At 41.7% G+C, this 19,563-nt stretch overlaps 1 protein-coding gene across 1 annotated transcript in view; it reads left to right on the forward strand.

Moving 5' to 3' along the window:
* LOC135088839 (putative neural-cadherin 2) overlaps positions 1-19,563 on the forward strand; it is a 156,536-nt gene that overhangs the window by 49,283 nt on the left and 87,690 nt on the right. The window contains exon 2 of the mRNA XM_063983890.1: positions 6,393-6,512. Within this exon, the coding sequence (XP_063839960.1) occupies positions 6,393-6,512 (120 nt within the window). The remainder of the gene's footprint in view (positions 1-6,392; positions 6,513-19,563) is intronic.

Here is a 19,563-nt window from a genome sequence, read left to right on the forward strand (position 1 = left end):
TGGGGAGTTTAGTGGACAAAGTTATATATTGAGGAAAGGAAGAGTTCCATAAAGAGTGGTGGTGGTGGTCGGTGTGTGTGTGTGTGTGTGTGTGTGTGTGTGTGTGTGTGTGTGTGTGTGTGTGTGTGTGTGTGTGTGTGTGTGTGGCAGTGGTGTTGGTAGTGAGAAATAGCACAGAAAAAACGGCAGATTAATATGCAGATGACAGCTATAAATTGAAAAATTTACGAGAATGACTGACTGGCTGAGAACCACACACACACACACACACACACACACACACACACACACACACACACACACCATAAAAAATAAGTGAACATACAAACAGACGTCCAGAATGACACGACAGCAGAAAAGGCAGGAAAAAAAGGAAGGAGTATAGGTGCCTGACAACCTGGAGTACGAAATGGCGTCGGCGAGGTGGTGAACAGAGCGTCTTGGGAAATACACAGACGCAACTCTCTCTTGATCTTGATGGAGACGGACACGTGGAGAAAAAAAGAACAAGATGACATACTCAAGGGTAATAATCCACAGTTAAATTAAGATAGGTCGTACGAAAACCAAGAAACCCCGTGATATTATAAAGAAAGACTGAGAAAAAATATCTTGCGTGCTTCCATCACAGTTTTTTTTTCCCCTCCTGACATGTATATTCTTTCTGTTATACGCTGCTCCTCCCGCTTTTCCTGTTCCTATTCCTCTCTATCATTCACACTTACCTTCCGTGTCAGCTCGTCCGTTCCGTTTCGTTCAGGCTCTATTTCTCTCTCTCTCTCTTCCTCTCTCGCCTGCATATCTCACTCCCGTCTCCTGCTTCCCCGCGCCCTTATTCGTGTTGTCTTCCCCTCCGCGCAGCAATTTCCAGTCAGGGTGAAAGACAAGGGAACGAACGAGTCCCCGTCAGGAGGAGGAGAAGCAGCCAGCCTTGAATAACTTTTGGGGCAAGAATAACTTCCATCTCATTCCTTACCTTCTCCTCAGACTGACACGCCACTTGATCTCTCTCTCTCTCTCTCTCTCTCTCTCTCTCTCTCTCTCTCTCTCTCTCTCTCTCTCTCTCTCTCTCTCTCTCTCTCTCTCTTTTTCTGAGGAGTGAGCATATACAGAGATGTAGCATTAAATTTACCTGAATAATGGAAAGACTGTCCCTTCCTTGCTTCCCTTTCCAAACTGAAACACAAACACACACACACACACACACACACACACACACACACACACACACACCACACAGAAAACAATGTCGTGGCGTACACACACAAACATGCCTTCAGAAACAATAATCATAGGGACGCGATGAAAAAACTGATAAAACCATCAAAATAAAATTAAATACATGTATAAGTAAATGCATAACAAAGTACATACAAACAGATACCACGACAGACGCGTTGTGGAGCAGGGAAGCAAGCAGATTCAGTAGTGGTTAGAATTCTTGATGCAGTACGTAGTGGTTAGAATTCTATCATACTCCCACTGTATTGTGTGTTTTCCCTCAAGATTAAGTCCCCTGAGCCGCTGACAATCTCTTTACAAAACCAAACAATTGATAAATCCCTAGGAGATCGGAGAAATTAAGGTTCTTAGTATAGATCGGACTGAGATGAAATTCCAAATACACACAAAAGGAGTAGATTATTTTTATCGGACACAGGCGAAAAGGAAAAAAAAAATACAGTAAAATAATAAGTAAATGAACAAACGCATAGATAAATCAGTAAATAAACGTAATACATAAAAAAGACGCTTAAAATCCCCATCCCAAAAAAGAAACGGGAGAACAGAAAGAGTCAGCCAACTTAGTTTTCGAGTTGTCTTGATACTTCCTGCCTGAAACAGTTCAGGTCGTAGGCTGGAGGAAATACAGAAGCAGGGAGAGAGTTCCAGAGTTACCTGACTTCTGAACACGATTCTACATATGCAATCAGGAAAAGAGAACAGCAGGTAGACAAAATAAACAGCAAGTATAAGAAAGCACTATCAACACTCACTCTAACAATGATTAAGTCACTACCAATAGAACACTCACCATCACCATCACCATCACCACCATCACCTTCACCACCACCACCAGTCCACTCTCGACAGATGGGTAAATGGAACCAAGATTAAGGCATTGCACTGCCGACGAATTAAGGTACCTGCTGGAGGCCTGGGCGCTGGAGTTTACGGTACAGATGGTTGTTGTTGGCTGGTGTGAGGGTATCACGGGGGACATGAAAGGGTGGCGAGGGTGAGAGAGGAAGGGAGAGGGCTTGATGGGGTGAGCGTGTTGAGGGAGGTGAGGGTGATGCGCACGCCCAGGCACAACTCTCCAGGGAACGCCAGCCAATCTGCAGCTCCCAACACACTAAGTTTGTCGTAATTATCGGCGCTCAACTTGCGGCCTTGTCGGAGGCACGGGAGGAGCAGGAACAGGAGGAGGAGAAGGAGGAAGAGGAAGAGAAGCAAGAGGAATAGGAGGAGGAGGAGGAGGGGGAGGAGGAGGAGGAGCAAAGGAGGAATATAAAAGTAAAAATGAATACAAAGGAAGACCAAACAGCAATAGATCTTGAGGGCCTTACTAAGCTGTTTGGGTAACAACACTACACTAATTACTAGTGAGAGAAAAGGATATTAAAATAGAGGAGGGGGAGGAGGAGGAGGAGGAGGAGAAAAAAAAAAAAGAAGAAAAACAACGCAAAGAAAAAGGAAGAACAGCAGCAGACCTGCTGGTACTTACGGAGCTGTTTGTGGCGACTACACTATCAAGCATACACTGAGAAAAGGAGGAGGAGGTGGAGAAGAAGGAAGAACAGAAGGATGAAGAAGAGTGGGAAGAGGAAGAGGACGATAGCGAAAGAGAAAAACAACCAGCAGCAACAAAAGGATGATGAGGCCGTGGAGAACAGAAGGATGCGAAGAAAAGAAATGAGGAAATTATATGGTGAGGGAGATTATGATGGTGGTGGTGGTGGTGGTCACAATAATGATGATGATGAGGAGGAGGAAGAGAAGGAAGAACGGGAAACAAAGAGGTAGTGGAGGATGGGGAGGAACACACTCGCCTAGGGGCACGAGATAACAGAAGCCCTGTTGGATGTTAACGAGATTGTCTGCTTTAGCATTCTACACTATTCGCCAGCTCTTGACCACTATTAAGGTGCTGGGAGGAAGCATAGAGCGGGGAGCTTGGAGGAGGAGGAGGAGGAGGAGGAGGAGGAGGAGGAGGAGGAGAAGAAGAAGGAGCGAGGAGAGAGGAAGAGGAGGAGGAAAAAGAGGAAGAGAAGGAGGAAAACAAGGAAGAGGAGGAAGAGAACAGAGAAGAGGAAAAGGACGGCAAAGAAGAATAGGAAAATAAGTGAGTGAAAAATATGAAGAAAAGGGGAGATGAAAATATATGTATAAGAAAGAAAAAGGCACCGATTGTCCATCATCACTGTGATCACCATTATTGTCCCTTGGTGGGGAAACAAGACAATGAACAAGAAGCACCGGATGGAGCTTCTATGATTCAGGTCAAGGCCTCGCTAAAACATAAATCGCAAGGCGGTGTCCAGTCTACGGTGGAGGAAAACAATACAGCAATATTTGTGGTGGTAGTGGTAGTGGCAGCAGTAGTAGCAGCAGCAGCAGCAGCAGCAGTAGCGGTAGTAGTAGCAGCAGCAACAACAACAACAACAACAACAACAACAACAACAATTAATGGAAGGGAGGAAAAAGCGCCTTACACCAGCAGCAACAACAGCAATGTACCATACTGTGTACATATATATTACCGCTACTACTACTACTACTGCTGCTATTACTACTACTACTGCTACTACTACTACTACTACTATTACTACTACTACTACTACTACTACTACTACTACTGCTGCTGCTGCTGCTGCTGCTGCTGCTGCTGCTGCTGCTGCTGCTGCTACCGCTACTGCTACCACTACTATCGCTACTGCTACCACTACTACTACTATTACTACTAATACTACTAATGCCACTACTATTACTACTACTGCTACTACTACTACTACTACTATTACTACTACTACTACTAATTCTACTTCTACTACTACTACTACTACTACTACTAATAATAATAATAATAATAATAATTCTACTACTACTACTACTACTACTACTACTACTACTGCTGTTACTATTACTACGTACTACTACTGCCACTACTACTACTACTACTACTACTACTACTACTACTACTACTACTACTACTACTACTGTTTCAATAACTGTCACACATCTATAATGACAGCTCTCGCCTGAACTGTTCCTACCTACCATATGTGTCAAAGGAAAAACACCTGTGCTTCTCTCCTTTCCTTCCTGGACTGTTCTTCGGCTGTTCTGTCTTTATCCTAATCTTCGCTCCTCCTTTTTCCCTCCTTTTCATCTGTGATGCTCCACAACTCCAGAGGACTTAGATTCACTTGTGTTCCAATTGGTTCAAGTGTCCAATAAATGGAGAATAACCCCTACGCCTGGGCCAATCGTAGAGACTGTGAAGGGTCAGTCTGGAGGCAGTCTAGAGTCAGTCTACGCCCAGTTGACATTCAGAATACGGGTAGTCTGCAATCTCTTCTAAATACAATGAAGAGGCAAGATGTGACTCTTTCAACCCCCACAAGACTGTCGGCAAGATTATCATTTTACCTCTTCCCCTTTCCTCGGAGAATCTTCTAGAGAAGACGCTTCCTGTCAAGGCATTAGCAGACGCTCTCCTCTGTTTCTCCGTGCGAGAGGGTGTTCATTATTGTGTTAGTACTCATGCAAATCACACGAACTTTGAAAACTAGAGAATTAATGCGCTTTACATATACTGAAATGATAGAAAATATTCTGTGATTCATATTTATATGAACAATATGGGATATAGTGATATACACAAGGTAAAGCAGAAAATACCAGGCGAGTCCTTCTGTTGGCAGCCATGGGGACGTTTTTGAAATGAAGCCCGCCAACCTCCAGTTTCACTGCAACTTCATCAGTACGAAGCAGTATATTCACTTTACTTAGGTAGAGGTGGCCGTGAACATGAATACGGGCGAGCTACAGTACACTGCTCCCTAGCTATATATATAGGATTGAGATATGTTCTTAGAAACACAATAGTAAAGCCAATCCACCATAACGGGGAAAGGGTTCCTGCCAGCCGCCACCACCATGGGATTTTCTGGCCGTCATTTCAAAACAACCGAAGAAATAAATATATATACAATGCAAATTTATATTCCAAAAAATGAAACAGAAAGCCATTAAATAACGGGTGTGCGAAAAGAAACTAAAAAAAAAAAAATATCCAATTAACAACTAAGCTAAAAGATGATGAGGAACCCGTTCCTGTGGCTGGCGGGGGGAGCGGAGGACAAGGGACACAGGGCTGGCTGGTGACTGCCTTGCCTGGGACAAGTGAGAGTCGCTTAGCGCTTCTTTAACACAATGAAAAGTAATATCTCCTGCAAGGTATGATTTTTCATATGACGCCTAAAAAGTCTTATCTGGTCATATAATCAATTACTAATAAAATAACATGGAGAAACGATGTAATTAAGCATGAAATAAGCTGAGAGTTTGGCGAAGAGGCGGTGCTAGGCCGCTCTTCGTGAAGGAGCGCCATTAGTTCGTTTTTCTCCCGCTTGACCTCTTCGTGCTCTGCTCGAGGAGCCTCCTTGTGACTGATAATAAACGAGGAGTGGTTTCCAGGCGGAAAGGGGGAAGAAGTTATTTGATTATTTTGCCGTGTATATTTTGAGGAGAGAGACACAAGAACATAAGAAATTATGGAGAGAACATAGGAGGAGAGGAGCAGAACGCCCCGCTACCACCAAGGGGTCACCTGGCCTGCCACCAGGCTATGCAGGATAGTGGCGGTGGTACAGCAGGTCAGCAAGAGGAACAATATTGTAAAATAACCACAAAGAAAATCACGTCTAAGCCACAAGACAACACTCACTCTGGGCAGCATAGCTTATTGTGATATTTGGTTCCCGCGATGACCTACACCCTGCCCCTCTCCCCCCCACCCCCTCCAATCGGCACGCGCCCAGTCCTCTTCCTCACTCACCTTTATTCTTACTTCAGCTTCCTGCCATGACTTATATTTTTGTGTTCTAACTCGCTGATAACCTATATATAAAATTGGTGGAGCAGGTTTTTTTTTTTTTTTTAATGGTCTCGGCTCTGCCTGGCGGGAAACTTCGTGCGCTCACTTCGATGATATTGCCACATGCAAATACATTATACATTTTTTCTCTCAAGTGGGACAGCCTTATGATTCCTGTCAACAAGGCCTCTTGGTTTAATGATTTCTGCTTGTGATAAACTCGTAAATATTTTCAGAGCTATCGGGCTTTATGCAGCAGACGTCTGACAGAGCTATTTTTTCTTTGCAGTGACACAGTTGGTGGGGAGAGGCCCCGTGGAGTTTGCGAGATCCGAGTACATCGTGGAAGCAGAAGAGAACACGAGGATTCCGAATCTACTGCAGCTCTCCGTAAGAGTGCAGCCACAAGGTGAGTAACCAAGGTCATGATGACAAGCAGGTAACGGGGAACACTTAGAGGAGAAAAGAATATTGAATTAGAGGCATATATATATATATATATATATATATATATATATATATATATATATATATATATATATATATATATATATATATATATATATATATATATATATATTCAAAAACGTCATTAATTAATCATACATACATAACTTGTGCAGCCCAGTGAGGTGAGTGCAGTGCTGGGCATCCCCGCGGCAATCACCACACTAATATAAGTCACATGGTCTTTTCTCATGACGAGTCGTCTGAGATGAAAAAGAAATGAATTTCACATTCTTTGGGAGAAAATTCATTTTCTGTGTACCGTAGCACTACACGCTACACACACTCAGGTAAATCAAACAAAAGCAAAGCGATATTCCTCAGTGTATCACCAAAGGCTCTAAGAAACGCGGAGAATATAACACCATGTAAAGTGTATCCGGCACTCGTGAATCACACACGTGCCAACACACCGCCAGCAGCCGGCCATGTGTCACGAGGGTGAACACTTTTAGGAGGGAGCGGAGTGAGAGTGTGTTTTGGACAGACATCACACGAGAGAAATATAAATGGAAGAAAAGAAATTGTTTCTGGAGCCAGTGTGTGAAAGGAAACGCGCAGGCAAACTGCTTGCAATCGACTAGGAGAGAAAAAGAGAAGGAAGGTAAGACCTGCCGGCGAAGTAAGGGAGGCGGGCAAGCTGGAAGGAAGAGATCGGAAGATCGGGGACCGGTGGTGGGCAGGCCGGGAGGGGCCAGGTGGGCGGGTTGAAGGAAGGAGACGGGCAGGCTGGAGGAAGATGGGCAGAGTGGGGCAGAGAAGTGTGCAAGCAGAGGGAGGGATGGTTGGAAGGCGTGAGGAAGATGGGCAGGCGGAAGGCCGGTGGAAGGGAAAGGCAGGCTTATGGAAAGGAAGAAAAGTGGTGGCAAAGAGGAAGAAGGGGAAGGTAGGGGTACTAGGGAGGTGAGAAGGCGAGGGAAGGGAGGGAGGCAGGCAGGGGGAGGCAGGCTGAGTCAACCAGCTGGAGGAGCACAGCCTTCGTATATCACAAGCAAACTTTGCAACAATAAGGGCCGGGAGAGTTTGAACATATTTCAGCTACCGGCGTGAAACAAACAAAAATAAACCCCCAGCCGAATAAATGGACGCAGCTGGCTCTAAATCCCTCGAGAACTTGCTTCTTGGTGCACAATAAGCCCTCAGAAATCCCGCAACACTGCTGCCTTCGGTAACCTCACGGTGGAGATCACAGACAGGCTGCTATGAATTCAACCATTGTCTCCTGGGCAGCAAAGGAAAGCACCATCGTTCGGGAATTGAAAGCACTGCCGATGCACATTCTAAATATATCTTGGTCACCACAAGCTTGGGAGAAAGTTTTTGTGCCGTTGCCATACATATCAAAATTGTGCGCCAGAAACACAAAGTACTCCTTCACATGCACCTTTTTTATTTATTATTTTTTTTTTTTTTATGCATTGCACTCCAAGTAAGGAAGAGGAAATAATTGAAGATATTAATTCTATTTTTTGTGGTTGGAAGATGAGACGTAAGATTCCTACCTTGGATGATTCAGGACTTGTTCCTCCCTCTTCCGCCCCCCCCCCCTCCGACTATTTCATGCCTCATATTAATATTCTTCTTAATGATGTTTTCCATGCCCTCGCTGGCCATAACCCTCGGAAGGCTTATGAGCCAGATGGTGTCACCTCCTATTGTTCTCTGAAATTGTACTTCTGTGCTTGTACCTTGCCTGATCAAACTCCACTAGATATCTGTCAACGTATACCTTTCCTTCCTGCTAGAAATTTACCTGCATTCAGCCTATTTCTAAAAAGGGTAACTACTCTAATCCTTCAAACTACCGACCTATTGCTTAAATCTCTTCCCTTTCTGTATTATTATTATTATTATTATTATTATTATTATTATTATTATTATTATTATTGTCATTTGATTATGATTACTTGCCCTTACTTGCCAAATCATATAATACTGATACTCCTCTACATGATAGTGAATAAATATACACAATTCAAATATGCAGAAAACATTACAGAAAAAAATTACAATAGAATTATACATATATACATACGTACATATATACATACCTACATACATACATACATACATACATACATACATACTTACATACCTACATGCATGCATACATACATACATGCATACATACATATATACATGATCGTGAAATGCATGCATTGCATAACATGTTATTGTCAACGGAAGGAGAATTTCTGTTAGCTGGACAATAGATAAGATTTATAAATCCCGCTCAGTTTGATTTCATTTTATAATTATTCAAGCAAAACAAACCAGCATCAAAACACTCTGATGCCTCGAAAGGGAAGCGTAATGCCTTCCTCAGGGGAGAGAGATACGCTGGTCCACCAACACCAGGTTTATTTATACTGTTAGAAGACAAAAATCTATTAACCTTTACGCATATTTTTTTTTTCTTTACAAATATTTACATGTCAATAGAAATCTTATGAAAGGTGAACCAACAACCTCATACCCGGGAGTATCCTGTCATCCCTCCCTGGGCTCAGCGGCGCTCCTCTCGTGAAGTGATGGGCTCCACAATAAAACTCTTTCCATTTGAGTAAAAGGAAAAAGAAAATAAATTAATGACTACGACGTTTACTTATAGCTCGTCACGAACAAATAGTACATGGAAATATCTCATTAATTACTTTAAACGACCGCCATTTGTCATCTAATCACATCCTATTTAAAGTAACAACTGAAAAATCAAGATGTTTAGCAGTGAATGTGTGTGGCCTCCCGAACACAAACTGAGAATTCAGTTCAATGCTTCTAGTTATGTAGAAAGGAAAAGTAGAGGGAGTGGCGATGGAGCAAACTTGAAATGGAATATAAGGATTCTAGACACAGAGGTGACGCGTGGAATATAACGCAAGAGAAGTCTTGAAATTTTAACCGTCAAGCCTCGTCACCGTAAAAAAAAAAAAGTCAGTCTTTCCCTCCATGCATTATTCACTGCTGAGCTGACACTTGAAATCAGCATGATTTATGATAAGAAACCAGGAATCTACTGCACTTTTATGCCTTTGTATTCACTGAAATTTGTATTTATTTATTTATTTATGCATGTTGCAATCAGTGAATTAAAAAAACAAAGTTCCTGCACTTATCTCACGAACCCCAAGGAGAAGACATCGAGCTGCTAACTGTGCGCTGCTACGGCTGAAGGGCCGGGAGTAGGAGGCGCGGTCAACGGGCTATGTCATAAATTTCAGAACAACATATAAGACACTTTTGAGATATAAAGGAAATTATTTAAAGGACAATAAACGCAGGGCTTGCCACCATCACCTTCAACAAAGCATGCGTTAGGAAAATTCCCTTGTCCATATTTATTTCCCTATGTATGGATCATCCATCCAGTTCTCTTTTCACACACCGTCACTAAACATCACATTTTTCTGTATTGTTTGTCATCTTTTACAAATATTCTTAAACCTCTGCAACAATAAATTTCCTTTCATAATCCACATATTTCACTAGTGGGACCATTCTGTGTGTCATTTGAGTAAATCGAGAACATAATCAAAGCCAACACTGACCTATGAGACATTCCACTTGTGTGTGTGTGTGTGTGTGTGTGTGTGTGTGTGTGTGTGTGTGTGTGTGTGTGTGTGTGTGTGTGTGTGTGTGTGTGTGTGTGTGTGTGTGTGTGTGACTTGATTATAACATATGTGTCACACACACACACACAATATATATATATATATATATATATATATATATATATATATATATATATATATATATATATATATATATATATATATATATGAAAAACACACTGCCACATGTCAACACAGAAGTCAGGTGTGTGTGTGTGTGTGTGTGTGTGTGTGTGTGTGTGTGTGTGTGTGTATGTGTGTGAGGTGGGGCCAACTCAGTGTGCAGCGTGACGTCATCAGGGTAGTGGTTTCGTGCCGTGGGAAGGGGGCGTGTGTGGGCCCAAGCAGACATGAAGCAAGTTAAGAAGGAAGAAGAGCAAGGAAGCACGGCAGCCTGATGGGAAAGCAGCCGCGGCGCTAGTGTTGTGTTCAGGAGCGAGAAGAAGCAAGGGGCGGGGAGGGAAGAAGCAGAAAGCCAGGGAGCGAGAAAAGACTTGGCTGCTTGACAAGGTCTTGGAGGTTGCGGAGGAGGACAAGACAGGAAAATTTCAACATTTCAAGTGAGATGGAACCACAGCAGACAGGGGACGACACCCTGCACAAGATACGGCAGGAGTATTGCTGTGGTCGGGGCCTGGCGCTCCGGTAAAGAAGGAAGTGGAGATGCTTTGTCTTCTTGAGAAAGTTTGAATTTTAATTCTTAAAAAAAAAAATATATATATATATATATATATATATATATATATATATATATATATATATATATATATATATATATATATATATATATATATATATATATATATATATATATATATATATTGTACATTTTTGGTGGAAAGATTAATTTTTTAAATTCATGCCTATTTACAGCTTGCATCCATGCACACGGCAGGAGTCGACAAAGTGGCGGGTAAGCTGCTTACTCGTGAACTAAGTCAAGGAAGGGAGGCAGTAAGACGAGTGAGGAGCAGCCAGATGAGCGTAACGAGCCCTACTGATCGATACTCATTTCAGTGGCAGCCTTCACGCGGAAGCAGTAATACCCGCCTGGCCTGATGACAAGAACTACAACAGTAATAACATAACTTGCTAATATCGTTTTCGTCTGCCCTCCATACTATTACTTGTCATGTTTCCCCAACCATGATGGCGTAGGATAAAATCATCCATAATTGGTTTGCAGTGTTTATTAATTGGAGAGGAGTCATTATTATCACCATCACTTTGTATAATGTGGTTGACATTATAACACAATAGTCAGGCACAAGCCGTGAGATTATCTGCTGGAAGCAACGAGCGCGAACATGGTACTCATATTCATATTTAGATGGTACTCATATTCATATTTAGATTTCATGAACGTAACCATCAGATGTGTGACATTTGCTGCAGGACAACAATACTGGAGGATTTGTAGGATTGTGCGGCCGCTACTGGCAACACCTGCAGTAGTGGGCACCACGAGGCTTTATATGTTATTTTTTATTTATTTATTTATTTATTTATTTATTTATCATTTATCTTATTTTATTTTATTTATTTATTTATTTATTTACCTATTTTTTTTTTTTGTATAAACATTTAAGTTTTATGAATCGCACTCCTTTACTTTAGTGGAAAGGATACACTCCTTTACTTTAATGAAAAGGATAATGTGTGTGTGTGTGTGTGTGTGTGTGTGTGTGTGTGTGTGTGTGTGTGTGTGTGTGTGTGTGTGTGTGTGTGTGTGTGTGTGTGTGCGTGCGCGCGTGTGCGCGCGCGCGCGCGCGATCCCAAAACGCTATCTAGGAATTTTTAGTGCTCCACAGCTCCTTATGCTTGCTGAGAGTCACTTTCACAATAATATTTTAGAAGCAATAAAGGTTAATTGAGGTAATTCATGTGTCGCTCTCCTGACACCTTTGTCCTGTCGCGGCTTAGTTCACTAATTCTACGATTTGCTAAAAGGAATTGCGAGGCTTTACATTACCTCAATTTTGCTTCTTCCAACTATTCAGGTATTCCTTGTGATTAAGACTGTAAAGGTTATTTCGCTATCATGTTTCACCTTTTCCATTATGTAATTTTCTCAAATTCGTAAATGACTATTCGTATTATCTACAAATTACACAATTCAGTTTGGCCAGCTTTGCAGCTTTATGAGCGTGAACGCAATTATTACAATGTATATGGCGGGCATTGCCGCGTGCTCTCCGGCCATTATTTGTTTTCCTGTACTGATTGGACCACTGCTTGACTATTAACTAAACAACGTATGCAAATTTCTTCCGCTTGTAATGGGCTTTCAGCATCTTTTCCATCTTGTTCATTCGTTTCTAGGAGTGAAGACGCATTCTTCGATCCTGAAAAAGTCAACTAATGAAAAGTGAGAGAAGGAGAGAAAAATAATCTTTCATTGAATTCGAAAAAAAAATCAAGCAAACCCCGAAACACGCCTCAGGCAAGTGTACAAACTTTGCTGAATTTTTATTCAAACGTCTACGCGACACGTGTATTAACTTGACCAGCAAGTTTCCGTACTCTTCAAAAAGTTTTAATGGCGGGTCCTGCAGAATATTGGCTCAGTGCATTTTGCAACGTCATGTAAGAGGGCGAGACGAATGTTGGCAAGAATGTCAGCAAAATATAAACTAACGAAGAAAGGTTTTCATACGTGTGTACATCGCTATTTTTACCTTCGTGGCAAGCCAAGAATTCCAAACAGAAAATAAAATACAAAGTTAGAAATAGTCTTTGCTTCGTCAGCGAGAGAGGAGGTTGTGGGACAATAAGCAGTACAGTTATGGTCAGATGTCTCAAACACCAGCGTCACCTTATTGGCATTACCGTAATTATTACATTTTGGCACAACTTGGCTTTCTGTGCCATTCACATGATCTCCAGAAGAAGCAGCTTAAGGATCCTTTCGAACAGCTGTGGAGGTCGTGCGCCGCCTGTCTCGACCCTTGCTTCCTGAGCTCGTGGATTTATAGCCACTTAGGTTAACCACTACATCACGAAGGCATTATACTGTGTATTTCTGAGCTTTATGCAGACTCGCATCTCACTTCATGCAGGTTGAGGCACCAAAATCATTCTTCATTTTAGAGGAACCCGGTGAACTTAGGATACAAGAATTTCAAGTTATCCGCGCCAAATACATTTAAAGCAGCTCTAACATTTATATACGACAGCCTTAGAACTTGCTTATGTTGCTTATGTATAAGCATAATAATTTGATCTAGTGATTCGCAAACTGTGCGCTGTGACAATCTCCAAAGAGCGACACCTAATTTCCCTAAGTAGAATGTTCTTACTTTGTATCTAAGTAAGCCTGCACCACACTGACGACTATTAGGCTGATTTAAAAACGAACAAATAGCGACACCAATATATCCTACAACAATTAACAATTAATAGAACTGCTGTGCCTCTTTTTCCGTAAATGCTGAAAATGTTCCGAAGTCGATGGACAACAATTTTTATATCTTTTCTGCTCAAGAGGAAAAAATAAAGAGGATATACTAAGGCCACCTCGAATAAGCATTTCTATCCTCAAGAGAACGTGATTACAAGCCAAACAAAGCTGGGATCCATTTCCTTTTACCGGTACTTTACTGGTACAGAAGACTGGCACCCTGTGTTTCTCTCCATAGTGTATCCACGGAGAAAAGAAAATAATAAAACTGAAGATAATAAGATACTTTTCACGAGACCGGAGCGAATCCAACGAAAAATTAAACAGGTGAACAAGCAGGTATAAATTCGACAAGCCTTTATTGTCATTCCTTTATCCAAAAGAGGTAGCATCGCACAACACTCGTCGTGACATGTTTTTCATTATCAAATGTTTAAGCACCAACACGGTAATAAGAACAGAAAAGATGATGGTGCGGTGTAGGGCAGCGCTGGGCACGTCTGATGGGCGTGGCGAGGCGTGAGCGTGAGCGTTGACAAAAGTGTAGAAGGGTAGGCACAGTGCGACCAAAGGTTTTCGTTAAGTGAGTGGAAGGGAAGATTCTCTCTCTCTCTCTCTCTCTCTCTCTCTCTCTCTCTCTCTCTCTCTCTCTCTCTCTCTCTCTCTCTCTCTCTCTCATTAAAGAGAAAAAAACTGATTCATTGAGTTCAAGTCGCATTGATGATTGGCAATGACCATTTGCCCGGAGTGCTACAAGCATCACTGCTCGGTGCGCTGTAAGTTTGCCACATGAGCACACGCAAACATGTAACACTGGGCGATAATCTCACCTGCTTTTCCTGGCTTGTTTTGTCTGTGCAAGCTAATTTACTTTGTATTCAAGCCAAACACATTTTATTCATAAGATACCAGATTATATAGATACAAATTAATGTCATTATGTTTTTTTTTTTTTTATGTTTCTGGTTCGTAATAAAAAATCAATTTTGAGCACAGTAAAACAAGACGAGAATAAATCAGTCACCGTGGTAGCGCATCGCCTTGTGTTCGGGATAGCGTGTCCTCGACGATAAAATTACGGTGTCCATGACAGTGTGTAAGGCGCTGGCTGTGCACCCTCGGCTTCGCCACAACCTCGAAAACAAACAGCACTGGAGAGCGACATCAGCCTTGAAAAGAGATACACCATATAAGTCTGTCCGCCCCGGCCTGAGCTGGCGCGATGACCTCCACAGCAGCCGGTAAACAATTGTCTGTGACATTTAACAGGAATTATGTAAGAGGCCTTACCTACATACGTAATTCCTATCAAACGTGACGAAAATGACAATAGCACCAGGGTTTTCTTAATACTTCTTCTTTGTTTCATAAATACAGACAGAAAATAATATGTAACTTTCCTACTACTGAAAACGCAGGTCATACAAAAGAACAATCGCATCTCATAGCATACAATTATTCGTGTACGACTGACGTGTCTTTCGTTACAGTTGCAGCCTGAATCATATCCAGTTTTCCCCAATATCAAAGATTCGACCTAAATCGTACCCAACAGCTGGATTTCCCACAGAAAAAGAAATATGACCAGGTATTACAGGATTTGGTGGCGGCAAGGCGTGGCGGAAGCGAGGCGATGGGTGGGGAGCAAGTAACAAGAATATGTTCTGTACTGCACTCACAGACCTTTCCTGGCCCTTCCTGGTGTTCATCTTTAAAAGACTTTCCGGAAATAGTGAATGTAACGCAAGGTTCTTACTTGAAAGCTTTTATGCCTTCCCACCTAACTATATGGCTGTCTGTCTATTAACTGTCTATCTGTCTACCTACCCATCTACTTATCTATCTACTTATCTACCTATCAACCTACCTAATTACCTACATGTTTACGCACTTACCTATACACCTGTTCAAATATTTACCTACCTATCTACTTTCATATTCAACCTCTCTTCGCCGCACTGTTAGATCTCTTGCTATCTTCTACCGCTATTTCCACACTAACTGTTTTTCTACATGCCTTCTTTCCTCCCTTGGCCTCGCTTCACAAGACTTTCTACTTTCTCTCATCCTTATTCTATCGACCTTTCTTATGCAGAAGTTAATGATTCATCAATTTCTTAGGTAAACTCTGGAATTCCTAGCCTGTTTCTATTTTCTCTCCTTCCTATGACGAATTCTTTTAAAAGGGAGGTTTCAAGATATTTATCCTTTAATTCTGATTATCCTTTTGACCTTTCATTTGGGATTGGCACTCTCAATGGCTTTTTTACTCTCTTTTTGTCGCATTTGGCCAGTGCCCCTCTTACATAAAAAATATATTCACCAATATATCTATCTAACTGTCTGTTTGCCTTTTTTCCCCTGTATTCAACTATCTATCTGCCTTTTAGCCTCGCGGTGTGTCTGTGCCTGTCTGCCTGTCTTTCGGCACCGCGGCTTCCTCACGAATTCCACTCAAATGGGAGCGACCCGGAAAATTCACTCATCTCCAGTCACGCATAAATTCCTTCAATAAAACACAGCTCCTGGTCTCCTCCCCGGTGTAGGGTATAATGGATTCCCCCGTCCATCTATCTGTCTACTGTGCAAGTGGTCTCTCTCCCACACCCCTGCCATCAATTTTGTCATCATACACTCATTAAGCAGCAGGCTCCCCTTCGTTCAATGTTCCCGCATGACCAAAACCAAGGCTATATGTTCTATTTTACGAATTTCACACTCCACAGTGTACGCTTTAAATTTCATTTGTCGTGCGGGACCTCTGATGATATTTTACTCCTCCTATTCCCCATATCCGTGATGCCACAAACTCATTTGGTATGAATCATTGTTATTGCCTGAGTAATGTCCAGCTCGCTATATTGCATTCGTATGTTAATTGCTGATGTATATACTGGTCGCCGGAAGTTTACTGCCGTGTAATATTTCATTTTTTACATTAGGATTAATGCATGTACTGGTATGTTAATTTTCTCTGCACCATTCAATGACTCGCACTGTTTTCCTGTATATGTGATTTTTATGCACAGATCAGTAGTTGCATGTCTGAACTTATGAAATTTTTGATAAAAGACAAAAAAAAATGTCGTTCTTTCCAATTTGTAACTCCTTTTTCTTACTCCGCAACCAATGACTCTACTTCTTTTATAAGTAGAAAAGAAAACACCATTTCATCTTTGAATAGGAGAGTCAAGGTACAAGAACTCCCTCAGATAGGTGAACTTGTATGTAAAGATAGAAAAAAATGTAAAGATAGAAAAAAAAAATTTGGACAAGGGAAAGTATCTGTTGAGAAATAAGTAGGAAAATTACGTTAACGGAAAAAGGAAGTCCGAGGCCAGATACACGACTCTAAAGCTTGGAATGATAAAGAAGAGACTTTCCACAGACAACAAGGGAACAGCACCTCCACACCCGCTGGTTCTTGCGATATGGACAAACAAACGTGCGTTAATAAAAAGAATCTGGTTAGCACGAGGCTGTTTTGAAATAAAACACGTTATAACAGTAGCCAATACAACGACACTAATAGTAATATTGTTCTCTCTCCGTTCAATGTTCGTGGTTAAAATCGCCCTAATGGACGAGGAGATTACCATTATGGTGATTTTATGTTTGGAATTTGCTCATCATACACGCATCTGCACACACACACCTCTCTCTCTCTCTCTCTCTCTCTCTCTCTCTCTCTCTCTCTCTCTCTCTCTCTCTCTCTCTCTCTCTCTCTCTCTCTCTCTCTTTCTCATATATATATATATATATATATATATATATATATATATATATATATATATATATATATATATATATATATATATATATATATATATATATATATAAGGGGACCCAGCCAAGGGCAACAAAATTGTAATAAAAAAATATAAAAAAGCCCACTGAGGTGCCGGTCCCCGACAGAGTCGAAGGCGGTAGTCAAAAATTACAGGATAAGTGTCTTGAAACCTCCCTCTTGAAAGAATTCAATTCATAAGAAGGTGGAAGTACAAAAGCAGGGAAGGAGTTCCAGAGGTTACCAGAGAAAGGGATGAATGATTGAGAACACTAATTAACTTTTGTATTGGAGAGGTGGACAGAATAGGGATGAGAGAAAGAAGAGTCTTGTACAGCGAGTCCGCGGGAGGAGGGGAGGCATGCAGTTAGCAAGATTAGAAGAGCAGTTGACATCAAAACAGCGGTAGAAGATTGAATGGGATGCAATACTGTGGCAATAAGAAAGAGGCTGAAGACAGTCTGTTAGAGAAGAGGAGTTGGTAAGACGAAAAGCTTTTGATTCCACCCTGTCTAAAAGAGCGATATGAGGAAAACCACTATACATATGAAACATACTCCTTACATGGACGGATAAGGCCCTTGTACAGAGTTAGCGGCTGAGGGGTGAGAAAAACTGGCGGAGACGACTCAGAAGACCTAACTTCATAGAAGCTGTTTTAGCTAGAGATGAGATGTGGAAGTTTCCAGTTTAGATTATAAGTAAAGGAAGGACAGAACGAGGACGTTCAGTGTGGAAGAGGGGGACAGTTGAATGTCACTGAAGAAGAGGGGATAGTTATCTGGAAGGTTGTGTCGAGTTGATAGATGGAGGAATTGAGTTTTTGAGGCATTGAACAATGGTAAGTTTATTCTGCTCCAATCAGAAATTTGAGAGAGATTGGATGTCAAGCGTTCTGCGGCTTCCCTGCGTGAACTGTTTACTTCCTGAAGGGTTGAACGTCTACAAAAAGACGTGGAAAAGTGCAGGGTGGTATCATCAGCGGAAGGAGTGAATAAAGGAGTAGGAGTGGATAAAGTGCAGGGTGGTATCATCACCGTAGGAATGGATAGGACAAGAAGTTTGGTTTAGATCAATGATGAATAACAGGAAGAGAGTGGGTGACAGGACAGAACAATGAGAAACACCACCGTTAATAGATTTATGAGAACAACGGTGATCGTCTACGACAGCAGCAATAGAACGGTCAGAAAAGAAACTTGAGATGAAGTTACAGAGAGAAGGATAGAAGCCGTTGGAGGGTAGTTTGAAAATCAGAGCTTTGTGACAGACTCTATCAAAAGCTTTTGATATGTCTAAGGTAGCAACAAAAGTTTCACCAAAATCTCTAAAAGACGATGACCAAGACTCTGTGAGGAAAGCCAGATCACCAGTAGAGCGGCCTTGACGGAACCCATAATGGCGATCAGATTAAAGGTTGTGAATTGATAGTTGTTTAAGAATCTTTCTATTAACGCTAGATTAAAAAACTTTAGATAGGCAGGAAATTAAAGCAATAGGACGGCAGTTTGAGGGATTAGAGCGGTCACTTTTTTTTAGCTGAATGTAGGCAAACTTCCAGCAAGAAGGAAAGGTAGATATTGACAGACTGAGTTGAAAGAGATTGACTATGCAAAGTGCAAACACGGAGGCACAGTTTCGGAGAACAATAGAAGGTCCATAAGCTTTCCGAGGCTTTAGGCACGGAAAACTTCAATGCGAAGGATCTTAATGGGTAGCATGTAGTAGTCAGAGGAGGAGGAGAAGGAGGAACAAGCCCTGAAGCATCCAAGGTATGGGTAGCATGTAGTAGTAAGAGGAGGAGAAGGAGGAACAAGCCCTGAAGCATCCAAGATAGAGTTTTTAACAAAGGTTTGAGCGAAGAAACTTTAGAAACAGATGAGATGGCAGTGGTGCCATCAGGCTGAAATAAAGGAGGGAAAGATGAAGAAGCAAAGTTACTGGAGATGTTTTTGGCTAGGTTCCAGAAGTCATGAGGGGAGTTAGATCTTGAAAGATTTTGACACTTTCTATTAATGAAGGAGTTTATGGATAGTTGGAAAACAGACTTGGCATGATTCCCGGCAGATATATAAAGCGCATGAGATTCAGGTGATGGAAGGCTCAACCACCTTTTGTGGGCCACCTCTCTATCATGTATAGCACAAGAACAGTC

Source organism: Scylla paramamosain, chromosome 3, assembly GCF_035594125.1.
Source record: "Scylla paramamosain isolate STU-SP2022 chromosome 3, ASM3559412v1, whole genome shotgun sequence".
Taxonomy (NCBI): Eukaryota; Metazoa; Arthropoda; class Malacostraca; order Decapoda; family Portunidae; genus Scylla; species Scylla paramamosain.